The sequence below is a fragment of the Schistocerca gregaria genome, chromosome 2, assembly GCF_023897955.1.
Source record: "Schistocerca gregaria isolate iqSchGreg1 chromosome 2, iqSchGreg1.2, whole genome shotgun sequence".
In the NCBI taxonomy this organism is placed as follows: Eukaryota; Metazoa; Arthropoda; class Insecta; order Orthoptera; family Acrididae; genus Schistocerca; species Schistocerca gregaria.
Window position 1 is genome coordinate 179221867 of NC_064921.1, and position 18837 is coordinate 179240703.

The following is an 18837-nucleotide window of genomic DNA, read 5'->3' on the forward strand; positions in this document are numbered from 1 at the left end:
TTCCAAACAGACCAAGACAAGGGCTGGAAACTGTAGGTGGTGGTGGTGGTGGTGGTGGTGGTGGTGGGAGATGGGTAAGGTGATCATGTATGACAATCTTGTCAAACTGAAAGTCCATTACATAGATCCTCTACATTTGATCACCATCTTAAAATCCAAATCTGTTATTTTAAATGATATTGTATCTTGGATGACAGTTTGAACCTGGTACTATTTTCCAATGTCTTATTACTTTGTAAATTTGCCTCCACTCTTGTCATTGTGATTTATTAATGTAAAATACAAGAAACTCTAACCTAGCCTCCTTTTCCATGAATCTGATTTAAAAATAGTCCATCCACTCTTGTCTGCATCTACATTTATACTCAACAAATCAGTGTAAAGTGCATGGCAGAGGATACTTTTTATGAATCTGATTTAAAAATAGTCCATCCACTCTTGTCTGCATCTACATTTATACTCAACAAATCAGTGTGAAGTGCATGGCAGAGGATACTTTTTATTGTAGCATGTCTTACAGTTTCTTCCTGTTCCACTCAGAGCTGGAGCATGGGAAGAATGGCTGCCTGTGTGCCTCTGTGTGAGCTGTTATTTCTCTGATTTTATATGCATGATCTCTGGTGAGTAGATATATAAGGGTAGATAATATTGGGCCCTGAAAGACAGTTACTGAAGTTTTCCAAGCAAGATCTCATTTTTTTGTCTCTTCCAGTTAAGATTTTCTACATTTCTGTTACACTCATTCACCAATCAAAGAAGCCTGTGACCATTTGCACTGCCATTCTCTGAATGTCTGTCATGTCCGTGATTAGTATGACCTGGTACAGGTCCCGTACATTTCAGCAGTGTTACATTATGAGCATACAGGTGCTTTCTTTTTTATGCAAAGACTAAGTGCAGTTCCTCAGTGCTTTATCAATAAAAATAGTAGCTACAACTGAAGCTATGTAATAAGTCTTCTTCATCTTTGTACACATTGTTATTATTTAGAACTACTTTTCAAGCCCTCTGTGTCGTAGTGCAATTTATTGCTACATCTGCATTGTAGTGACTTATTCCAGGGTCTGTGTGAATATCTCCAAAGAACTGGGTCTTCTGATTGGCAACAAGTCTAGTGTATTTTGATAGTGGTAGTATGCAAAGCCATCTGTTCTAGGTATCTTTTATAATTGTTTTGAAGGAAGTTTTCCCTTGTCCACCATCTATGAAGTTGCAGTTTCCACCATCAGTTGTGCAACAATGGATTGTGTTTGACTGTATACTATTTTGTTGTTCTATAGAATTCCTAAAATGTGTTCTTTATTTCTTTTTCCCAATGATGACTTCATTGCATTTCCACAATATCACTAAGTGTTCACTCACAGACTTAATGAAACGAGTTTCTTTCTATAACTGATCTTTGTCGAACTCTGAAAAATTATAGGAAATGCCTTTATTTTGCCATTGATACATTAAGTGATAACTTGCCTTACAGAAGCAGACTGACTTAATGAAATGTAGAATTTTATGCATATAGATAAACATTACATTTTGTGCTTGCAGCCTGCTCCGGGACCTTATGATCATTCCGTAGATGAAAGGGAGCACACTGTGGAGCAATGGAAGGAACTAATTTACCAGGAGGTTATGGAATACGAGATAACTCATGGTCATAATGCTTTGAGTTCCGCCCACTGCACTGCTCGCGGTCCTGGTTCTGAAGATCAAGAAGATATGGTCGATGGGCAGAGAGCTGCCCGTCGGTAGACCCCTTTGCGCTCAGCTTTGAAGCTATTGGTTAATCCTTGAATTATGATGTAGTTATCTACTCGAGATTGAGAATATTCTTAGAAAGAATGCTGCATATTGCTATGAACTGTATGTTTTGTTGAAGACAAGATTGCCTTCCTTTCTGAGATGTATTCGAGATTGTAAGAATGACAAGCACTTCTACATGTGAGCAGTGATTGTAAGACTGATGATGCCGCATAGTGTGTGGTGTGTTGTACAAAGAGTTACCCTACATTTAAATAAAAGATACAGCTCAGCTTGTTGTGGAAAGTAAGCAGAATGATATATTTCAGTGGTGGCTTCCTTACTGAATGTCAACAAGTTCAAGTTGCTGTGTATGAGCCAGTCAGCGTAAAATGTTAGTGTTGTGTATGTGCTGATGCATTAGAAGGGTTGGAACTGCTTGCTCTTCCAGTTTCCTTAAAAAAATTTATGTTGACTTAGTATGATAGTAACATCCTTTAGGAAAAATATGAACCTGTTCCCCCTCCAGTGCTTGAATGCATATTTGAGTTGTTTACATAAGCGCTGGTAAGGGAAATATGTATTAGTACAAAAAAATAGCTGTACCGAGCAGAAATACAGAATGGAAATTAAATATCAACTGTTACATTCTCACCTCTTTAGGAATTAGCCCAACTCTTAATATCTATTACTGGTCAGTATAAATATCCTTACTCGTAACAGTTCTCTGAGAATTGTTTTTGTGATAGTCTAGCTTAGTTCTACCGTGAATTCAACAAAAACACCATTGTACGAGTTGTAGAAGTGCTACCAGTGGTATCTGCTAATAACATTTTACCAAAATGTGCTCATTTGTTTGATTTTTGAAGAGTAAGACAATTTTTATTGCTTGTTCAAATTTTGGACACTGTTTACACATTTGAGACAAGGAGAAGAACTTGTGGTGTGAATATATTTTTATTGTTGTTAAAATGTTCAAGATGACATAAATATGTTTTTATAAGAGTGGTTCTGAGTGGTGATAAGAATGCACTGATCTAAATAGTTGAGTGAACGTTGTGCATCATTTTTGGTTCAGCTGTTTCAGTCTTGAAATGCTAGTGATCTTTTTCCTGTTATGTATGGAACTTCCAACAGTCCGGTCCAGTATGGTGTATTTGTACATTACAGTGAACTTAAACAAGAACAACAATCTGTGGTGTTACATTTTTTTTCATATTTTATGTTGTGCATAGCAAAGTGACATTAATACATATTTGTGTGCTATCGTTTTTCTTTCCCAGTTGAAGATTAATGTTATTTCTGTAAGGAAAGAGAAGGTGTAACTTGTGTTTTTGATTTACCCTTAATGTCTGTGATTTTTAATAGGGCAAGGTGAAATGAATGTGAGATAGTTAAGTGAGAACGTATTTATCCCTGCCCCTCGTCCATTGACCACGCTGGTGGCCAACAGCAGGGATTGCTCTACACCTTAATGTAATCAGTTTGTCGGTGTCCGTGTGGGCTACAGAAGTGTCAGTGTTTAGTAACAGACATTGCCCCCATATGAATGTAGAACTGCCACTTACCTTTAGTAAGATATGATTTTGAAGTAATGAGTCAACCTAAAAATAAAAAAAATAAAAAATAAAAAGTTATACTCTTGCACTTGTGGATATTCCACAAAATGTAAATATGGTACCGTTCCGTTCCTTTTGTGAATAAAGTATGTAAATCTAATTATTATATAAATATGAGTATACTGTATTTCCAGTGTAGTATATTGCAGGAAAATGCTGTAGAAACCTTTTAAAAAGTCATGTATGTGATTTAAGAAGGCATATATGAAATTTGTTTCAGTAAAACTTTGATGCCTCAGTACTGTACTTATTAGAAAATTTACAATAAGTTTGTAGCTCTTATAGTAATTATAATAAGGCTTGTATAATTTGAGCACATCCTCTTTTAATTGGTTTTTATCCATTATAGCAGACACTGTGCTCAGAATTTAAATGAAAGGTGCAATATCAAAGTAAATGCTGAGCCTCTTCCATATAGATGTTGTTTAGGTCATTGACTGAAGTTATTTATTCATCTAATTGTTTAGGCCAATGAGATGACGGTACAGATATATGGCAGCAAGCATATTATTTGTTGTCTACTTCTTTATGTCTGTAATTCTAAACTTCATGTGAAGTCGTCTCTTTGTTCTTTATTGTTAGCATCTTTCTTACATTATAATATTGCAGAGTTCTGAAGAAAACACACTTCCACATTTCTATAGAATTCTGTTAATTTTTCATACAGCTCTTGACCACAAATCCCCGTATGTGACAGAACAGGATTGTAGGTGTTCATGCTGACAGTAAAACAAAGCAGGTTTAAAGTGGCAAGGATAATTTTTTAAGCAAGAAAAGTATTAAGAAAAACAGAAGTTGGTGTTTTAACACATTTAATGTATTCTGCACATTAAAGACTTCCACGTTAACATTACATTGCATTTGCCATGGATACTGCATTGCTAAAAAGGCAGTTATGTGTCTGCTGCTGAAAACATAGTGTTTTATTTGATTTGACTGTACACAATAAATATAATTTTAAAGCTTTGGACAAATGATAAACAAAATTTTGCCATACTATCATGATTTTTTGTGACTCAGTAGTTCGGTCACTTCATGGATTTTTCATTAACGGATGCCACAATACTAGGCAATTAGTCTAGATTCATAGAAATTTTAACATTTTTGTCTTTCAGTGATCTCTCTTCTATTAGACATAAATTGTGCTAAAATGTATGCTATAGAATTTTAAAGAGACATTGTATACGTTTAGTGTTGATAGTCCTACTCCCCACATTTTTATTTGATTAGTATATTGGTATTATAAATAATTAGTTGATTCATGTCATACATTTCCTTTTTTCTTTGTACATGGGCATGGAAGGGAGAATCACTGGTAACAGCTAAATTTGACAAAACATTAATTGACTACTTTTGAATTAACAGTTAACAAAATTCAGAATTTGCAAATGATGATCACTTTTTGAGAAACTACATATTTGCTCCAGCATATTTGATATACTGAACATACATTATTGTATGTTGTGAACTGATGTATTGATAAATTGTATGTTTTCATAAATATGAACAAACTCTGATGTTAATTCATTTGATAGCTGTGTTTTGTTTCTGTACACCAATGTTCACCCTACTCCTAAAACAACAACTGCCATTACAAAAAAGCAAGTGCAGTATAATGCAAATTAAAGTATGTTAAATAAAATTATGTTTCTTGTACATGTTAATAATACTTTTTGTAACTGATAAATTGCTGTAAAGGAACTAGGGCATCTCTATTTTTTCATGTGATACGGAGTTTGAACTCCCAGTACATGAACAACGGCTTTTCAATGAGTTTCATAATGTGATTGCATGCAAAGAGAAAGATTTATCATTACTGCAGTGTGGACCAAATTCATCACCTATTTTATAAAAGTTTAATTTTTTGAATAATCATATTTTGATACACATGGGCAGCTGTTTCTATGAATACTGTCATGTAAAAAGTCATAAACAAGTTAAATATTTCATTTAATCTGATATTGGTTTGATTGTTGAAAAGTGCAATAGAACATTGTATTCTGAGTGTTGTTAATGAAAGTAATGATCTTTTATTTAAAAGACTGATGTTTTCTGTTGCAACAAGTGGACTATTTCCTTCATTTTATTGTTTGTCTACTTGTTTGTTTTATACCTTCCTTTCCTTTATGTACAAGGAAATTTATTTCACAAAGAAAATATTTTTTCCAGATAGTTTATAAATACCACCTGTTACTTAAAAGTTTTCAACATTGCTAATGTGATGCTGCTTCTATTATTAAAAAAGTGACTCCTTTTTACAGCATATGCACCCATTATTTTGCTACACATAATGAATGGTTGGCAGCTTCCTCAAGCAAATTGCACCAAAACACCACCTGTACCAGCCAACACTTTATTAAAACAATGCAAATACTGAAACTATCCTTCAGTTTTGTACCTATACAGTGACATTCTGGAAGTTAATATGAAAATTTCATGCTTCAGAATATTTGTAGATACATTTTTGTACAAAATTTCAGAATGTGGAATAAATTGGAATTCATTAAACCTCCTGTCTGTTTATTGCAGGAGAGTAATATCACTTATGACTTTTTTCCTAGAATGTAATAGGTTTCCCTACCAGCAGTCGCTATTTAATTAGGTAATATTTCAGCACCACTTTAATGTATGCATACACAGCAGTAAAGTAACCAGAAAAAGATAGCCTGAGTTAATAATACCTGAAAACAATTTTATCCTCTCGTGTATACTGAGAAATTATCAAATAGTGAACACACTGCATAGAAGTACATGTGTGAGTAGTCTTATGACCAGAAGAAAAGTGCACCAAACTTTTTCTTTCACTTGAAATATATAGATATCTAAATGACTGCCTAGGTAAGCTGGTTGTGTTTACTACAAAGGTAAGATCTTACTATCTACAAGAGGATCATGATTGTTCAGGTATTGCTGGTACAAGCAGAACATAATATAATGTTTTCTGCCCCATTTGTCACCAATATGAAAGAATTCTGTCTGTAGCTACTTCCTTCTTATGAGACGTAAGTACCCTCATGGAATTGTTAGAATTAAATTTGGCACAACTTGAAACAAAAGCCGGTAGAGCGGCATATATACTTCGAAAGATTCATTATCTGTCTGTGTGAATAAAAAGTATAATTGAGTAAATAATCTGCTTGCTAGTTTATCCAACTCGAACAATAAGACCTCTAATATTTAATTCTTTACCAAGTACCCGAGTCTATATATCTCAAATTTCAATTAAAAGACACTTCAGTTCCACTGAGACTATGTTCTTTGAATGTAATGTTTTATTTGTCACTGTTGTTAAATTTTGCCGACATGATCATTGCGCGCGCGCGCGCGTGTGTGTGTGTGTGTGTGTGTGTGTGTGTGTGTGTGTGTGTGTGTGTGTGTGTGTGTGTGTGTGTTTCTATATATAATTTGTGTGTGTTTCTATATATAATTTCATTAAAGTAAAAATAATTTCACTTCCTTGTCCCCCACCCCCCACCCCAATATATAGTGTAAGTTAATATATCCATCTTAAAGATGGTTGAGATTTTGCACTGTGGAATTAATTACTTTAAGGACTACAGCAACCAGCCACCCTAGTGTATGCCTGTGTTTGTATATTCCATGAAAGCTGTGGAATGCACAGACCAATTTCAAAAAAACATGGTGTAGTTTTGACTTGATACCAGGTGAACAATACCTTGGGGTTATATGCCCCTTACATCCATTGGTGGGTGGGGTGGGAAGGTGGTGGCATGCAATCATAACCTTGTTTACATCTGGAAAATGTATGCTGTTGGGGTAAGGGAGAAGTGCAGATGTGAAAGTTATGACATGTAAAATTAATCAAAAATCAACAATGCTGATGTCAAATTCAGTATTCTCAGGTTTTCTTGGCTGATTCTTAACTGTTCCAATGGCATTTTACTCCTTTAAGTGTTGGGAGGAAGGTGGAGGGAGGGGGGGGGGGCAGTTGGAAAGGGAAATATGTAACATATAACTATGGAACTCTAGGAGCAGTTTGAAGAGGTCGTGGTACACACATGATTTATCATCTGAAAAAAAGTACCATTGGATTAGGACACTCTTAGTATTCCTGGTGATGCTGCTCAGGAATAGGGAATGAAGGATGGTGTCACAGAAGTGTAATTCTAGATTGCACAGAGAAATTTGACCAAATTTAGTACATTCATGGCTTACTTGGTAAAAAAAAAATGCTGTAGGGAAAAGCTACCTCTTGTATCTCTCTCTCTCTCTCTCTCTCTCTCTCTCTCTCTCTCTCTCTCTCTCTCTCTCTCTCTCGGGTGTGGCATGGAAATTAACTAAAGTAACTCTGCTTTAATATGGTTACTGTACAACCCATAGGTTTCAGGTTATAAGCCCATTTTCAAATACATTACTGATTCCAAAGATAATACAGAGATACACACAATGATAAGGCAATGATAGTCATCTCAACTTTTTAATGAATCAATCCTTGGCTGAAGCAAAATTACTTCAGTGACAATTTTTTTTGATAAATTACAAAATGGAATTACAAAATTAAGCAATTACACTAAAATGACTAAACATAGTTGGGAATAAAAAAATGCATCAGCCTAGAACTTTTTATCTACTGATGGGGTGAGACCCAAAATTTTATTCCTGTCCCAGAGTTACGGTATCATCTAAAAAGAATTCAATAATTGAGTTGAATTTGCCTGTTTAATGATATGTGTGGGGATGTACACATCTGTTTTTTCATTTCTATGATTTCTAACTGACTGAGTTTAGCCTCTTTCCTCTGTGTGTAAAACTTGTACATCTACTATGTATTTGTGGTTTTTGTTTAGGTAATGTTCCACAAAGGCTGAATCAGGCTGCTTCAATGTCCAGCTTATATTATAATCTTTAAGTCTGGTGCTGATTAACCTCCCTGTATGTCCAGCAGAGCAAGGAGTCCTGGCATATGGTGCAGATATATGTTGATAATATTCTTTGTATGTGGAAAGGTTCCAATAGACAACTCCAAAAATTTGGGGAAAATATGAATCAGTGGCACACTAATATAGAGACCAACATGGAGTGGGTGGGGGGGGGTGGGGGGAATTAACAGAGATTTCATTGACATTAGCTTAAAGATGAAGCCAACAATAATAAATTTAAAATTTATTGAAAAAGACTCCTTCGCTGAAACATTTGTCCCGGCTTCCTCACAACATCCTACAGCCTGTAAACGTGCAGCATTCCACCACATGATCCATCATCTCCTTTCTATCCGTATGTCCTAAGAAGACTTTGACCAGTTACTTAAAACAATAACCACAAATAATAAATTTGACCCCAACATCATTGATAAAATTCTATGTAAAAAAGATAATGGTGCAAGCGCTGTTCCTGCAGTCCCCAACAAAAAACACAGATAAACTGAAAAAGAATGGTGCAAATTATCTTTTATAGGGAAAATGTCAAACAGGATAAGTAGCATTTTGAAGGCAAGGGTTTTCTCTGTGTTTCTCAATATCACAGAACCTGGAGAGTGAAGAAGCTTGATTCAGCTTTAGCAGAACATTGCCTTAACAGAAACAAAAAATACATACTATACGTACAAGTCTTCCACACAGGAGAAAAGGGGCTAAACTCAACCAATTAGAAATTCTAGAAATTGAAAACAGATGTGTACATCCCCAAACCTGTTATTAAACGAGCAAACCCAATTCAGTTGTTCACCTCTTTCAGATGATATCACAACTCCAGGATGAAAACAAAACTTTGGGACTCACTCCATCAGTAGATAAAAAGTTCTAGGCTGATGCATAACTTTATTCCTAGGTATGTTTAGTCACATTAGTGTAATTGCTGAATTGTGTAATTTGGTATGTAATTTGTCAAAAAAAGTCATTGAAGTAATTTCACATTAAGGCAAGGTTCAATTCATTTTGAAGTTGAGATGACTGTCTTCGCCTTATCATCATGTGTGTCTTTGCATTATCATCTTTGCAATCAGTAATGTACTTGAAAATGTGCTTATAACACAAAACCATAATAAAGTTTGTGAAACAAGCCAAAAGAGCAGAGTTTGTTTTGTTAATAAAAATATAGATCTGATTACATGTCACCCCTAGGTGTCTGGAAAGGGAAATGAGAAGGGGATGACAAAAAATTATTGAAAATAACAAATACGGATCCACAATGTGCAAGATTGTTGGACTGAATGGTAATGTTCTGGACAACAGCTGACCTATAGTGGTGGTAGTGAGGGTTGGTGTGGGAAGAGGGTGACATGGAGAGCATGAGCGTGAGATCTAAGGAGCAGTCTCAACGGGACTTCCTCCACACATCACCTACTGTCTGGTTAAACTGTGGAGTTATGGCATGCTTAGCACCCCTAATCATTAGGATCAAGGTGGGGAGTTATTGATATTAGAGTCAGATCCATAGGACTTTAGGGTTGTTTGTTCACTGGTGGCAATCCTCATGACATTTCACCCATTGTGTCAAATTAGTGGTGAAAATAAGCTGAGAGAAGAATAAATGATGGGGCAATAGCTGGTATTCAATTTGCTAAATAATGAGTGAAACCAAGTAAACAAGAAGTAGCCTTGAAGGCTCATATTACCCTATGAGGAAAACATTGAGATGTAGTGAAACTTGCAGTTAATAACTGTTGTACTGTTGAAGAATTTTTTAGGAGAGTAGTCACTGGAGATTTACAGTTATTTCTTCTTGCAAAGCAATCTGTTGGAGATTTTTTTTTGTATAATGTTGATGGAAACTGTTCCAATTGTTTCTATTTATCTTCCAATTACAAGTCTGATTCACATCAAAAAACCTCTTTTCACAGGACAATAATGCAGGCTGACCCCATACATTCATCACAAACATCATATGTAATTGTGATGCAGTGTGCTGCTGACATGGGTCATCGTTAATTTTATGGCAAGGAGCAGTGTGATTACTGCCTAAAGCAACTCTCATTTGTAATGAAGTAACATAAATTTAAATTAATGTCTTATTCTTCATTGCTCATCAATAAGCTTTTTTAATTTGACCTACTCCTCAAAAATAATTGAAACTGATATTATACCTACCCCTCTCTCTCTCTCTCTCTCTCTCTCTCTCTCTCTCTCTCTCTCTCTCTCTCTCTGTGTGTGTGTGTGTGTGTGTGTGTGTGTGTGTGTGTGTGTGTGTTTGTAAAATGGATGAAAACTGAAAATTGTGAGAGTAAACAAATATATAGAGAAATTTACATTGAAGAAATTGCTATGCTTAAGATTATTTCTTATATGTTGAACAGAATAATTGTGGACACAATTAGTCCTCTAAGAGTTTGGTTATACAATAGTGTATATATATTACTTTTATCTAGTAGTTGATTGACTGATTTAAAGAAGAGTATTAAAAGGAAAGTAGTGGTTTACACTACTGTAAAGTCCAGTGGAAATTGCAAAACGAGTAGGAATTTAAAAGCTATACTGAAGAAATTAAGTGAAGGGGAGGTGATGCAAAAAAAGGAAAAGATGGTACGTGAGGATGTACTGTCAGACAAGGTATAGTGAAAGGCAACAAGGGAGAAGGGCTGGAGAAAAAGTTATATGGGGCAAACTACACTCCTGGAAATTGAAATAAGAACACCGTGAATTCATTGTCCCAGGAAGGGGAAACTTTATTGACACATTCCTGGGGTCAGATACATCACATGATCACACTGACAGAACCACAGGCACATAGACACAGGCAACAGAGCATGCACAATGTCGGCACTAGTACAGTGTATATCAACCTTTCGCAGCAATGCAGGCTGCTGTTCTCCCATGGAGACGATCGTAGAGATGCTGGATGTAGTCCTGTGGAACGGCTTGCCATGCCATTTCCACCTGGCGCCTCAGTTGGACCGGCGTTCGTGCTGGACGTGCAGACCACGTGAGACGACGCTTCATCCAGTCCCAAACATGCTCAATGGGGGACAGATCCGGAGATCTTGCTGGTCAGGGTAGTTGACTTACACCTTCTAGAGCACGTTGGGTGGCACGGGATACATGCGGACGTGCATTGTCCTGTTGGAACAGCAAGCTCCCTTGCCGGTCTACGAATGGTAGAACGATGGGTGCGATGACCGTGCACTATTCAGTGTCCCCTCGACTATCACCAGAGGTGTACGGCCAGTGTAGGAGATCGCTCCCCACACCATGATGCCGGGTGTTGGCCCTGTGTGCCTCGGTCGTATGCAGTCCTGACTGTGGCGCTCTCCTGCACGGCGCCAAACACGCATACGGCCATCATTGGCACCAAGGCAGAAGCGACTCTCATCGCTGAAGACGACACGTCTCCATTCGTCCCTCCATTCACGCCTGTCGCGACACCACTGGAGGCGGGCTGCACGATGTTGGGGTGTGAGTGGAAGACGGCCTAACGGTGTGCGGGACCATAGCCCAGCTTCATGGAGACGGTTGCGAATGGTCCTCGCCGATACCCCAGGAGCAACAGTGTCCCTAATTTGCTGGGAAGTGGCGTTGCGGTCCCCTACGGCACTGCGTAGGATCCTACGGTCTTGGCGTGCATCCGTGCGTCGCTGCGGTCCGGTCCCAGGTCGACGGGCACGTGCACCTTCTGCCGACCACTGGCGACAACATCGATGTACTGTGGAGACCTCACGCCCCACATGTTGAGCAATTCGGCGGTACATCCACCCGGCCTCCCGCATGCCCACTATACGCCCTCGCTCAAAGTCCGTCAACTGTACATACGGTTCACGTCCACGCAGTCGCGGCATGCTACCAGTGTTAAAGACTGTGATGGAGCTCCGTATGCCACGGCAAACTGGCTGATACTGACGGCGGCGGTGCACAAATGCTGCGCAGCTAGCGCCATTCGACGGCCAACACCGCGGTTCCTGGTGTGTCCGCTGTGCCGTGCGTGTGATCATTGCTTGTACAGCCCTCCCGCAGTGTGCGGAGCAAGTATGGTGGGTCTGACACACTGGTGTCAATGTGTTCTTTTTTCCATTTCCAGGAGTGTTTTTGCCAATGCACAAAGATAAGAAGGCATATGTCTGATGCTATAGTGCCTGAAAAAAAATTGATACATCCATGAAATGTGGTTGGATGTCAATGTATCTTCTTACATGTACACACCATTGGTAGATGTGTAAATTATTAGAGATGCAACACATTATGTCGGATAGAATGACCACCAGAGTGCAGGATAGGCTGTATAAGAGGCGTAAACAGCAACAGATGTTGGATAATCACTGTGAAGGACACTGAGATGCTATGTACTCGTGTGAGACAGCATTATTAGCACCTGACATTGGTTAAAAGGGGCCTCATTTTGCGCCTTTTGCCTAGCACTTGACTTTTCCACAGAAATCACAATTGAAATCTGCCCTACAGGATTTTACTTGTTTTGAGATAATGGCTGAGCAATTTTGTGAACTTGAAAGCAGTGACTCTGTGTGGCACAATACTTTGAGGATTGACTTTGGATTTGACCAATCTTGCCCTAGAATTTTGACTTTGACGCCTGACTTACTTAAAGAAAAAGGTCTTGAAGAAAACGAAGTCTGTGGACTGTGGCATGTTGTTACTAACGCTTCCCATTTCAACGTTATCAGCAAAGAGAAGTGTGCAAGAATCGTTGACTCAGTGGGTGGAACACCTTTGTACACAGCAACAATGAGGTGAGTACCACATAGCTAAGCCATACTGATCTTGGGTTGAGGACTGTTAAGATGTATATTTTGTCTTTCAAACTTCATCATTGTGTCTTGGATCTGGCTTTCTCTTGCTATGGAACCTGTCTACAGTGTTGCAAATTATAAGTGGGGTAGTAGTATACACTTCAAAGTGATAATGGTGTTCACACTAAGACAACTGATTTACAGAAACATGTTTCATGATTTTTGTATGTTAAGGGACTCCAAGCATTGACAATGTTGTTCTGTTTGTAACTCTACAGAACATTCAGGCTGAAAGAACTCACCACAAACCAGTGCTGCCGAGTGTGCAGGCTAGGCTAGCAGGAAACTCAGAAGATAGTGGGGCTGCCCCCAATTATTTTGACGTTTTACAAGAAAGTAACATTCAGTACTGACTTATGCTGAGATTTTGCCTCACGTTTAAACCTGTGAAGTAAGTGCTTTTGGAGGCAGTAATTGGAATGTACGTTGAATAGACGAGACATCTAAAGCCTTTAGTAGTGCTTAAAACAATGACGCATCTGTATTGTTGGTCCCCGACACAAAATGGTCACCGAGTTAGAAATTGGATAAGAAGCAATATGGACAGAAAACAGCTCATGGAGATCAAGGAATCATTAAAACAGACCCTGAAAAAAATGCAAAACGTACAATATAAGAAGCCGGTCAGTTTTCCAGTCCTGGCAATGCACAAAAAAAGTAAATCCTCTGACAAAGATAACAGTAAAAAACTGTTCTCACCGAACAACAAGAAAATTCATATCACAAGCGGTAGGGCTGCCAGTGTGACAGAAAAGTTACAGACAATAATAAAAACTGTAACTGAATTCACTCTAGCCTAAGGCATTGCTGTTGCAAAAAAGGTGGCTGGCAACTCAGGCGAGGAAATGCATACTGATGAGATTCAGGATTATAGTTAGGACAACTGTCACAAAGACCAAGATCAGGATATGTTGGATAATACAGCAGTCACTCATAATGATACTAACAAACATGGAAAGCCAGAAAACCACATAATCACCAGCAAAATAAAACCAGATACTAACTGATGTCAAATTTGAAGTCTTAAGAGATTTTTTGTATGGAACTTAAGTAGATATGTCACTTCTTTAAGAGGTTTTAACTGGAGATTTTTTTATGTACTTGGGTATAAACACATCCTTAATCTCAGTAAAAAGAATGAAAGTAGAACTGTGATTTTAATTTGTGATGGTATTCCCCATCATATTGTTCAACATACTTTAAATGGTAATAGCATTATTGTGAATATTAACAGCATTGTGGTTTTAAATCTCTGTGCACCACCTAGAAGCCAAAACCATCACTGTTGAGCAGATTTTTCCCATGTAGATATTCTAGGATTACTTGCCATCCACAATGACTGCTTATTTTCGGCAATTGCAACTGTGTCTTATGAAATAAGAATAAAATCTCAAATCCAAACAAGTGCACTGAACTAGAAAATCCCAAGCACGGATTACACATAACTGACACCTAGGAAAAACTAAGTAGTGGTAATGTAAAATATACATTCATGTGTGATGATTCGACAAGAATTAGATGGGACATATGTTTCACTAGAGCTTAATAGCAATATCACAGACTGTGACTTTGCACCTGTTAATATCTCCGATCACTGTGCCGACCAATGTTACATTAATTTGCACTGCCAGACTGTATACTGTAGAATAAAATATAGGCTACTCAGTGCAAATTTTCTCAATGCTTAAGAACTAGATGAGGTGTTACAGTGGAAATGGCAGCCGATCCTTCAACAAAAAGGTAGATTCACCAGCACTCTAGCTCTGTTAGCAAAACCACAATAGCAATTTACTTTTTATGAACTCAAATCAAAAATATTTCTGGCAAAAATAGACAGTGAAATTTTATCAAAGTTGAAGTGTTCTTAACACTGACCTCTTTTGCAAAATTAAAAAAAAAAACACACAAAGTTAAAATTATAACTATTAGACAACACCACATGGAAGGTATTAGTCATAGATCCAAATAAAAGACATGGCCAAAGATGAAACAGTGTCCCTCTACCATATTTTACATTCAGTGTGACAACGCAATGCCATGATTATTGTCATAGACTGTAAGCAGTCCAGACAACTCTTACTTACACAACACGAAATAATGTCTCGCATGCATGTCTACTAACACGATCTTTACTGACAGTCAACTACCAAGCACAACATGATGAAATGCTTTGGAAAGAGGAAACAGTCTCACATTGAAAGAGAACACTTTTCATATGAGAACACTTTTCATATGAGAACACTTTTCATATGAGAACACTTTACAGACCAGAGAATCAAACTAGCAACTTTCAGTGAACAGACAGGAAAATCACTGTTTCTAATGGGCTTTCTGCTGATTTTTCACCAAAGTTTTTTTGCACATTGTGAGAGTGTCGCTGCTGCAATTGTCAAAAGACATGTGGCATGCTGAGTGAATACTCGAACTGAAAGAGGGAATTGCAGTCATAATACCCCAAAAAAGGACAAGGCTGAGAGAATAGAGCAAATGAGGCCTATCTCTCCTTTCAATGTGACTTCACAGTTCGACCATTCACATTGCTATTGTGGATTTAATCTTCTTGGATAAAAGCCTTGGGATGTATTAGCACTGTGCCATTCCTGACGAAGCATTATAACTGCAGCTCATATGCTTAGAGATGTTGCCTGCACAGCTGCAGAAAGGAAAATAAAAAGTGGCTTAGTATTTATTGGCTTTGAAAAAGCTTTTGACCACAACAGCCACAGATATCTACCACAGATGCTCCTGGAAATGGATTATGGAGATATATCGACAAACTTAATAAGGAAATTTATCACAAACGCTAGCTCCAAGGTCTTGCCAAATGGATATTAAGTAAACAAGTTTCTATTGATCATTCATGTGGAAAGGGTGTCTGTTGTCAATGGCAATGAATGCTATTACTGTTGAACTGTTATTAATTAACATAACATCACAGATACAAGCCCAGTGCTCCATAACATCAAAATGACTTGCAGAAATTGCACAGACAACATCTAGATAACTGTCTTGTTACCTGAAGATCTCACAAAACTGGCACATATTCTCAGAGACTTTGCAACAGCAACAGTGCCAAGTTCAGTGTGAAGAAAATGACTTAAACATCAGACAAGGCATCAACATTACTGCCAGCATGGACTGGTGCAAAACTGGTGTATCACAAATGACTTGGTCCCTGTCTAAATGCAATTCCAGCACAGCTGATAATCTACAATGGAAGAGAAGTACTAAACAAAATAAGACCTGTTTTGAAAATTCATTGGGATAGGGAACTAGACTTATTTCCAAAAGAGAAGGCTATAGGCTTGTCAGCAGCAAGTAAACTATATTATGCGGGGACAGATATTGCCTAGCCCATGCCCAATGGCCAACAACATGAATGAGATTTTTGAGCATGAGACATTAATTCCATAAAAAAGAAGAAAGAATAAGCCAAAGTCTAGTACTCAAACATCAGGGGTAGAGTATCGCTCCACCAATAAACCTAGCTGAAATTAGCTATTTATATGAATACATCAGGCAATATTACCATAAGTTTAATTTTATAAAGAGCAAATGGGATGAACCAAAACTGCTTAACCAACAGAGACATTTACAGTATTAAGACATATACTGCCCAACATAACCACTGTGTAGGGAAATAACGGAAAACTTAAATCAGGACGCCAAACACGGGTTTGAACCATCATCCTCACAAATATGAGTCCAGTGAGCTAACCAGACACTCAGTAAACCAAATCTAAGAAAAATATTCTTGATCAAAATGGAACATTGACTGGAAAAGTGTAGGCAATTTTACTACAGTTGTCCGCGAATCTAAATCATACATCATCATCAATGACAAATTTCTGACCAATGAAAAGCTCCACAACACACACCGTAGTCAGACTGACAGTGGCATTATATGTGGACATGTTCATACATTACCCACAGAGTTACTTATGGACATGCAGGTGACATGCGGAATTGTCTCTGTCAGAAATTGGCAGTGATCAACTAAATTGACTTGACTGGAAAGAATCAAATTTTTGAGAACAAAGAACAGTGTCACAATCTGGATGCTTGCACATGTAAGTCATCATCCAACTAGTAACATATTATGAATATTTATCATACATTGAAAAGAAACACTGGAAAATCACAAGATACATCAAATGTATGGAAAGTTTACCAACATGCTAAAAATAATGACCATGCCAGAAGAAGAAGAAGAAGAAGAAGATTTAGTTAGTTAGTTAGGTATATTACTTGTTCCATGGATCATGAACACGATTCTTTCGTAATGATGTGGAACGTGTCAAAGTACACAAGATTCATCTATCCCAAATAATCATTGTTAGTCTTATATACGGTACAATTGTTAATGCTTACTGTATTTCTTTGGCCTATGTCTAAAAATTCATCTATGGAGTAGAAGGAGTTGTCATTCAGGAATTCCCTTAACTTACTTTTGAATGCCGATTGGTTGTCTGTCAGACTTTTGATATTGTTTGGCAATTGACCAAAAATCTTTGTGGCAGTATAATTTACCCCCTTTTGTGCCAATGTCAAATTCAATGAATGGTAGTGAAGGTCACCCTGTCTCCTAGTATTGTAGCTGTGGGCTGTGCTGTTAATTCTGAAGTGATCTGGGTTACTAACAACAAATTTCATTAGGCTGTATATATATTGTGAAGCTACTGGCAATATCCCTAATTCTTTAAATAATTGTCTACAAGATGATCTTGGATGAGCCCCAGACATTATTCTGGTAACACGTTTTTGTGCAATAAATACCTTCTTTCTTGGTGATGAATTGCCCCAAAAGATGATTCCGTAAGAAAGCAACGAATGAAAATATGCATGGTAAGCTAACTTACTAATGTGCTTGTCTCCAAAATTTGCAATGACACTAATAGCATAGGTAGCTGAGCTCAATCGTTTGATGATGATTATGATGACAATTACCTTTTGTTAGTGATGATACTGTTGTTGTTGTTGTTGTCTTCAGTCCTGAGACTGGTTTGATGCAGCTCTCCATGCTACTCTATCCTGTGCAAGCTGCTTCATCTCCCAGTACCTACTGCAACCTACATCCTTCTGAATCTGCTTAGTGTACTCATCTCTCGGTCTCCCTCTACGATTTTTACCCTCCACGCTGCCCTCCAATGCTAAATTTGTGATCCCTTGATGCCTCAAAACATGTCCTACCAACCGATCCCTTCTTCTAGTCAAGTTGTGCCACAAACTTCTCTTCTCCCCAATCCTATTCAATACCTCCTCATTAGTTACGTGATCTATCCACCTTATCTTCAGTATTCTTCTGTAGCACCACATTTCGAAAGCTTCTATTCTCTTCTTGTCCAAACTAGTTATCGTCCATGTTTCACTTCCATACATGGCTACACTCCAAACAAATACTTTCAGAAACGACTTCCTGATACATAAATCTATATTCGATGTTAACAAATTTCTCTTCTTCAGAAACGCTTTCCTTGCCATTGCCAGTCTACATTTTATATCCTCTCTACTTCGACCATCATCAGTTATTTTACTTCCTAAATAGCAAAACTCCTTTACTACTTTAAGTGTCTCATTTCCTAATCTAATTCCCTCAGCATCACCCGATTTAATTTGACTACATTCCATTATCCTTGTTTTGCTTTTGTTAATGTTCATCTTATATCCTCCTTTCAAGACACTGTCCATTCCGTTCAACTGCTCTTCCAAGTCCTTTGCTGTCTCTGACAGAATTACAATGTCATCGGCGAACCTCAAAGTTTTTACTTCGTCTCCATGAATTTTAATACC

General features: G+C 37.7%; 1 protein-coding gene across 25 annotated transcripts in view; it reads left to right on the forward strand.

Moving 5' to 3' along the window:
- The window catches only part of LOC126336637 (stress-activated protein kinase JNK), an 886954-nt gene extending 881093 nt beyond the window's left edge, over positions 1 to 5861 (forward strand). For all 25 annotated transcript variants that reach the window (XM_050000550.1, XM_050000554.1, XM_050000557.1 and 22 more), the window contains one exon: positions 1543 to 5861. In XM_050000550.1, the coding sequence (XP_049856507.1) occupies positions 1543 to 1746 (204 nt within the window). In that variant the 3' untranslated portion in view covers positions 1747 to 5861. The remainder of the gene's footprint in view (positions 1 to 1542) is intronic.
- The last annotated feature ends 12976 nt before the right edge of the window (positions 5862 to 18837 follow it).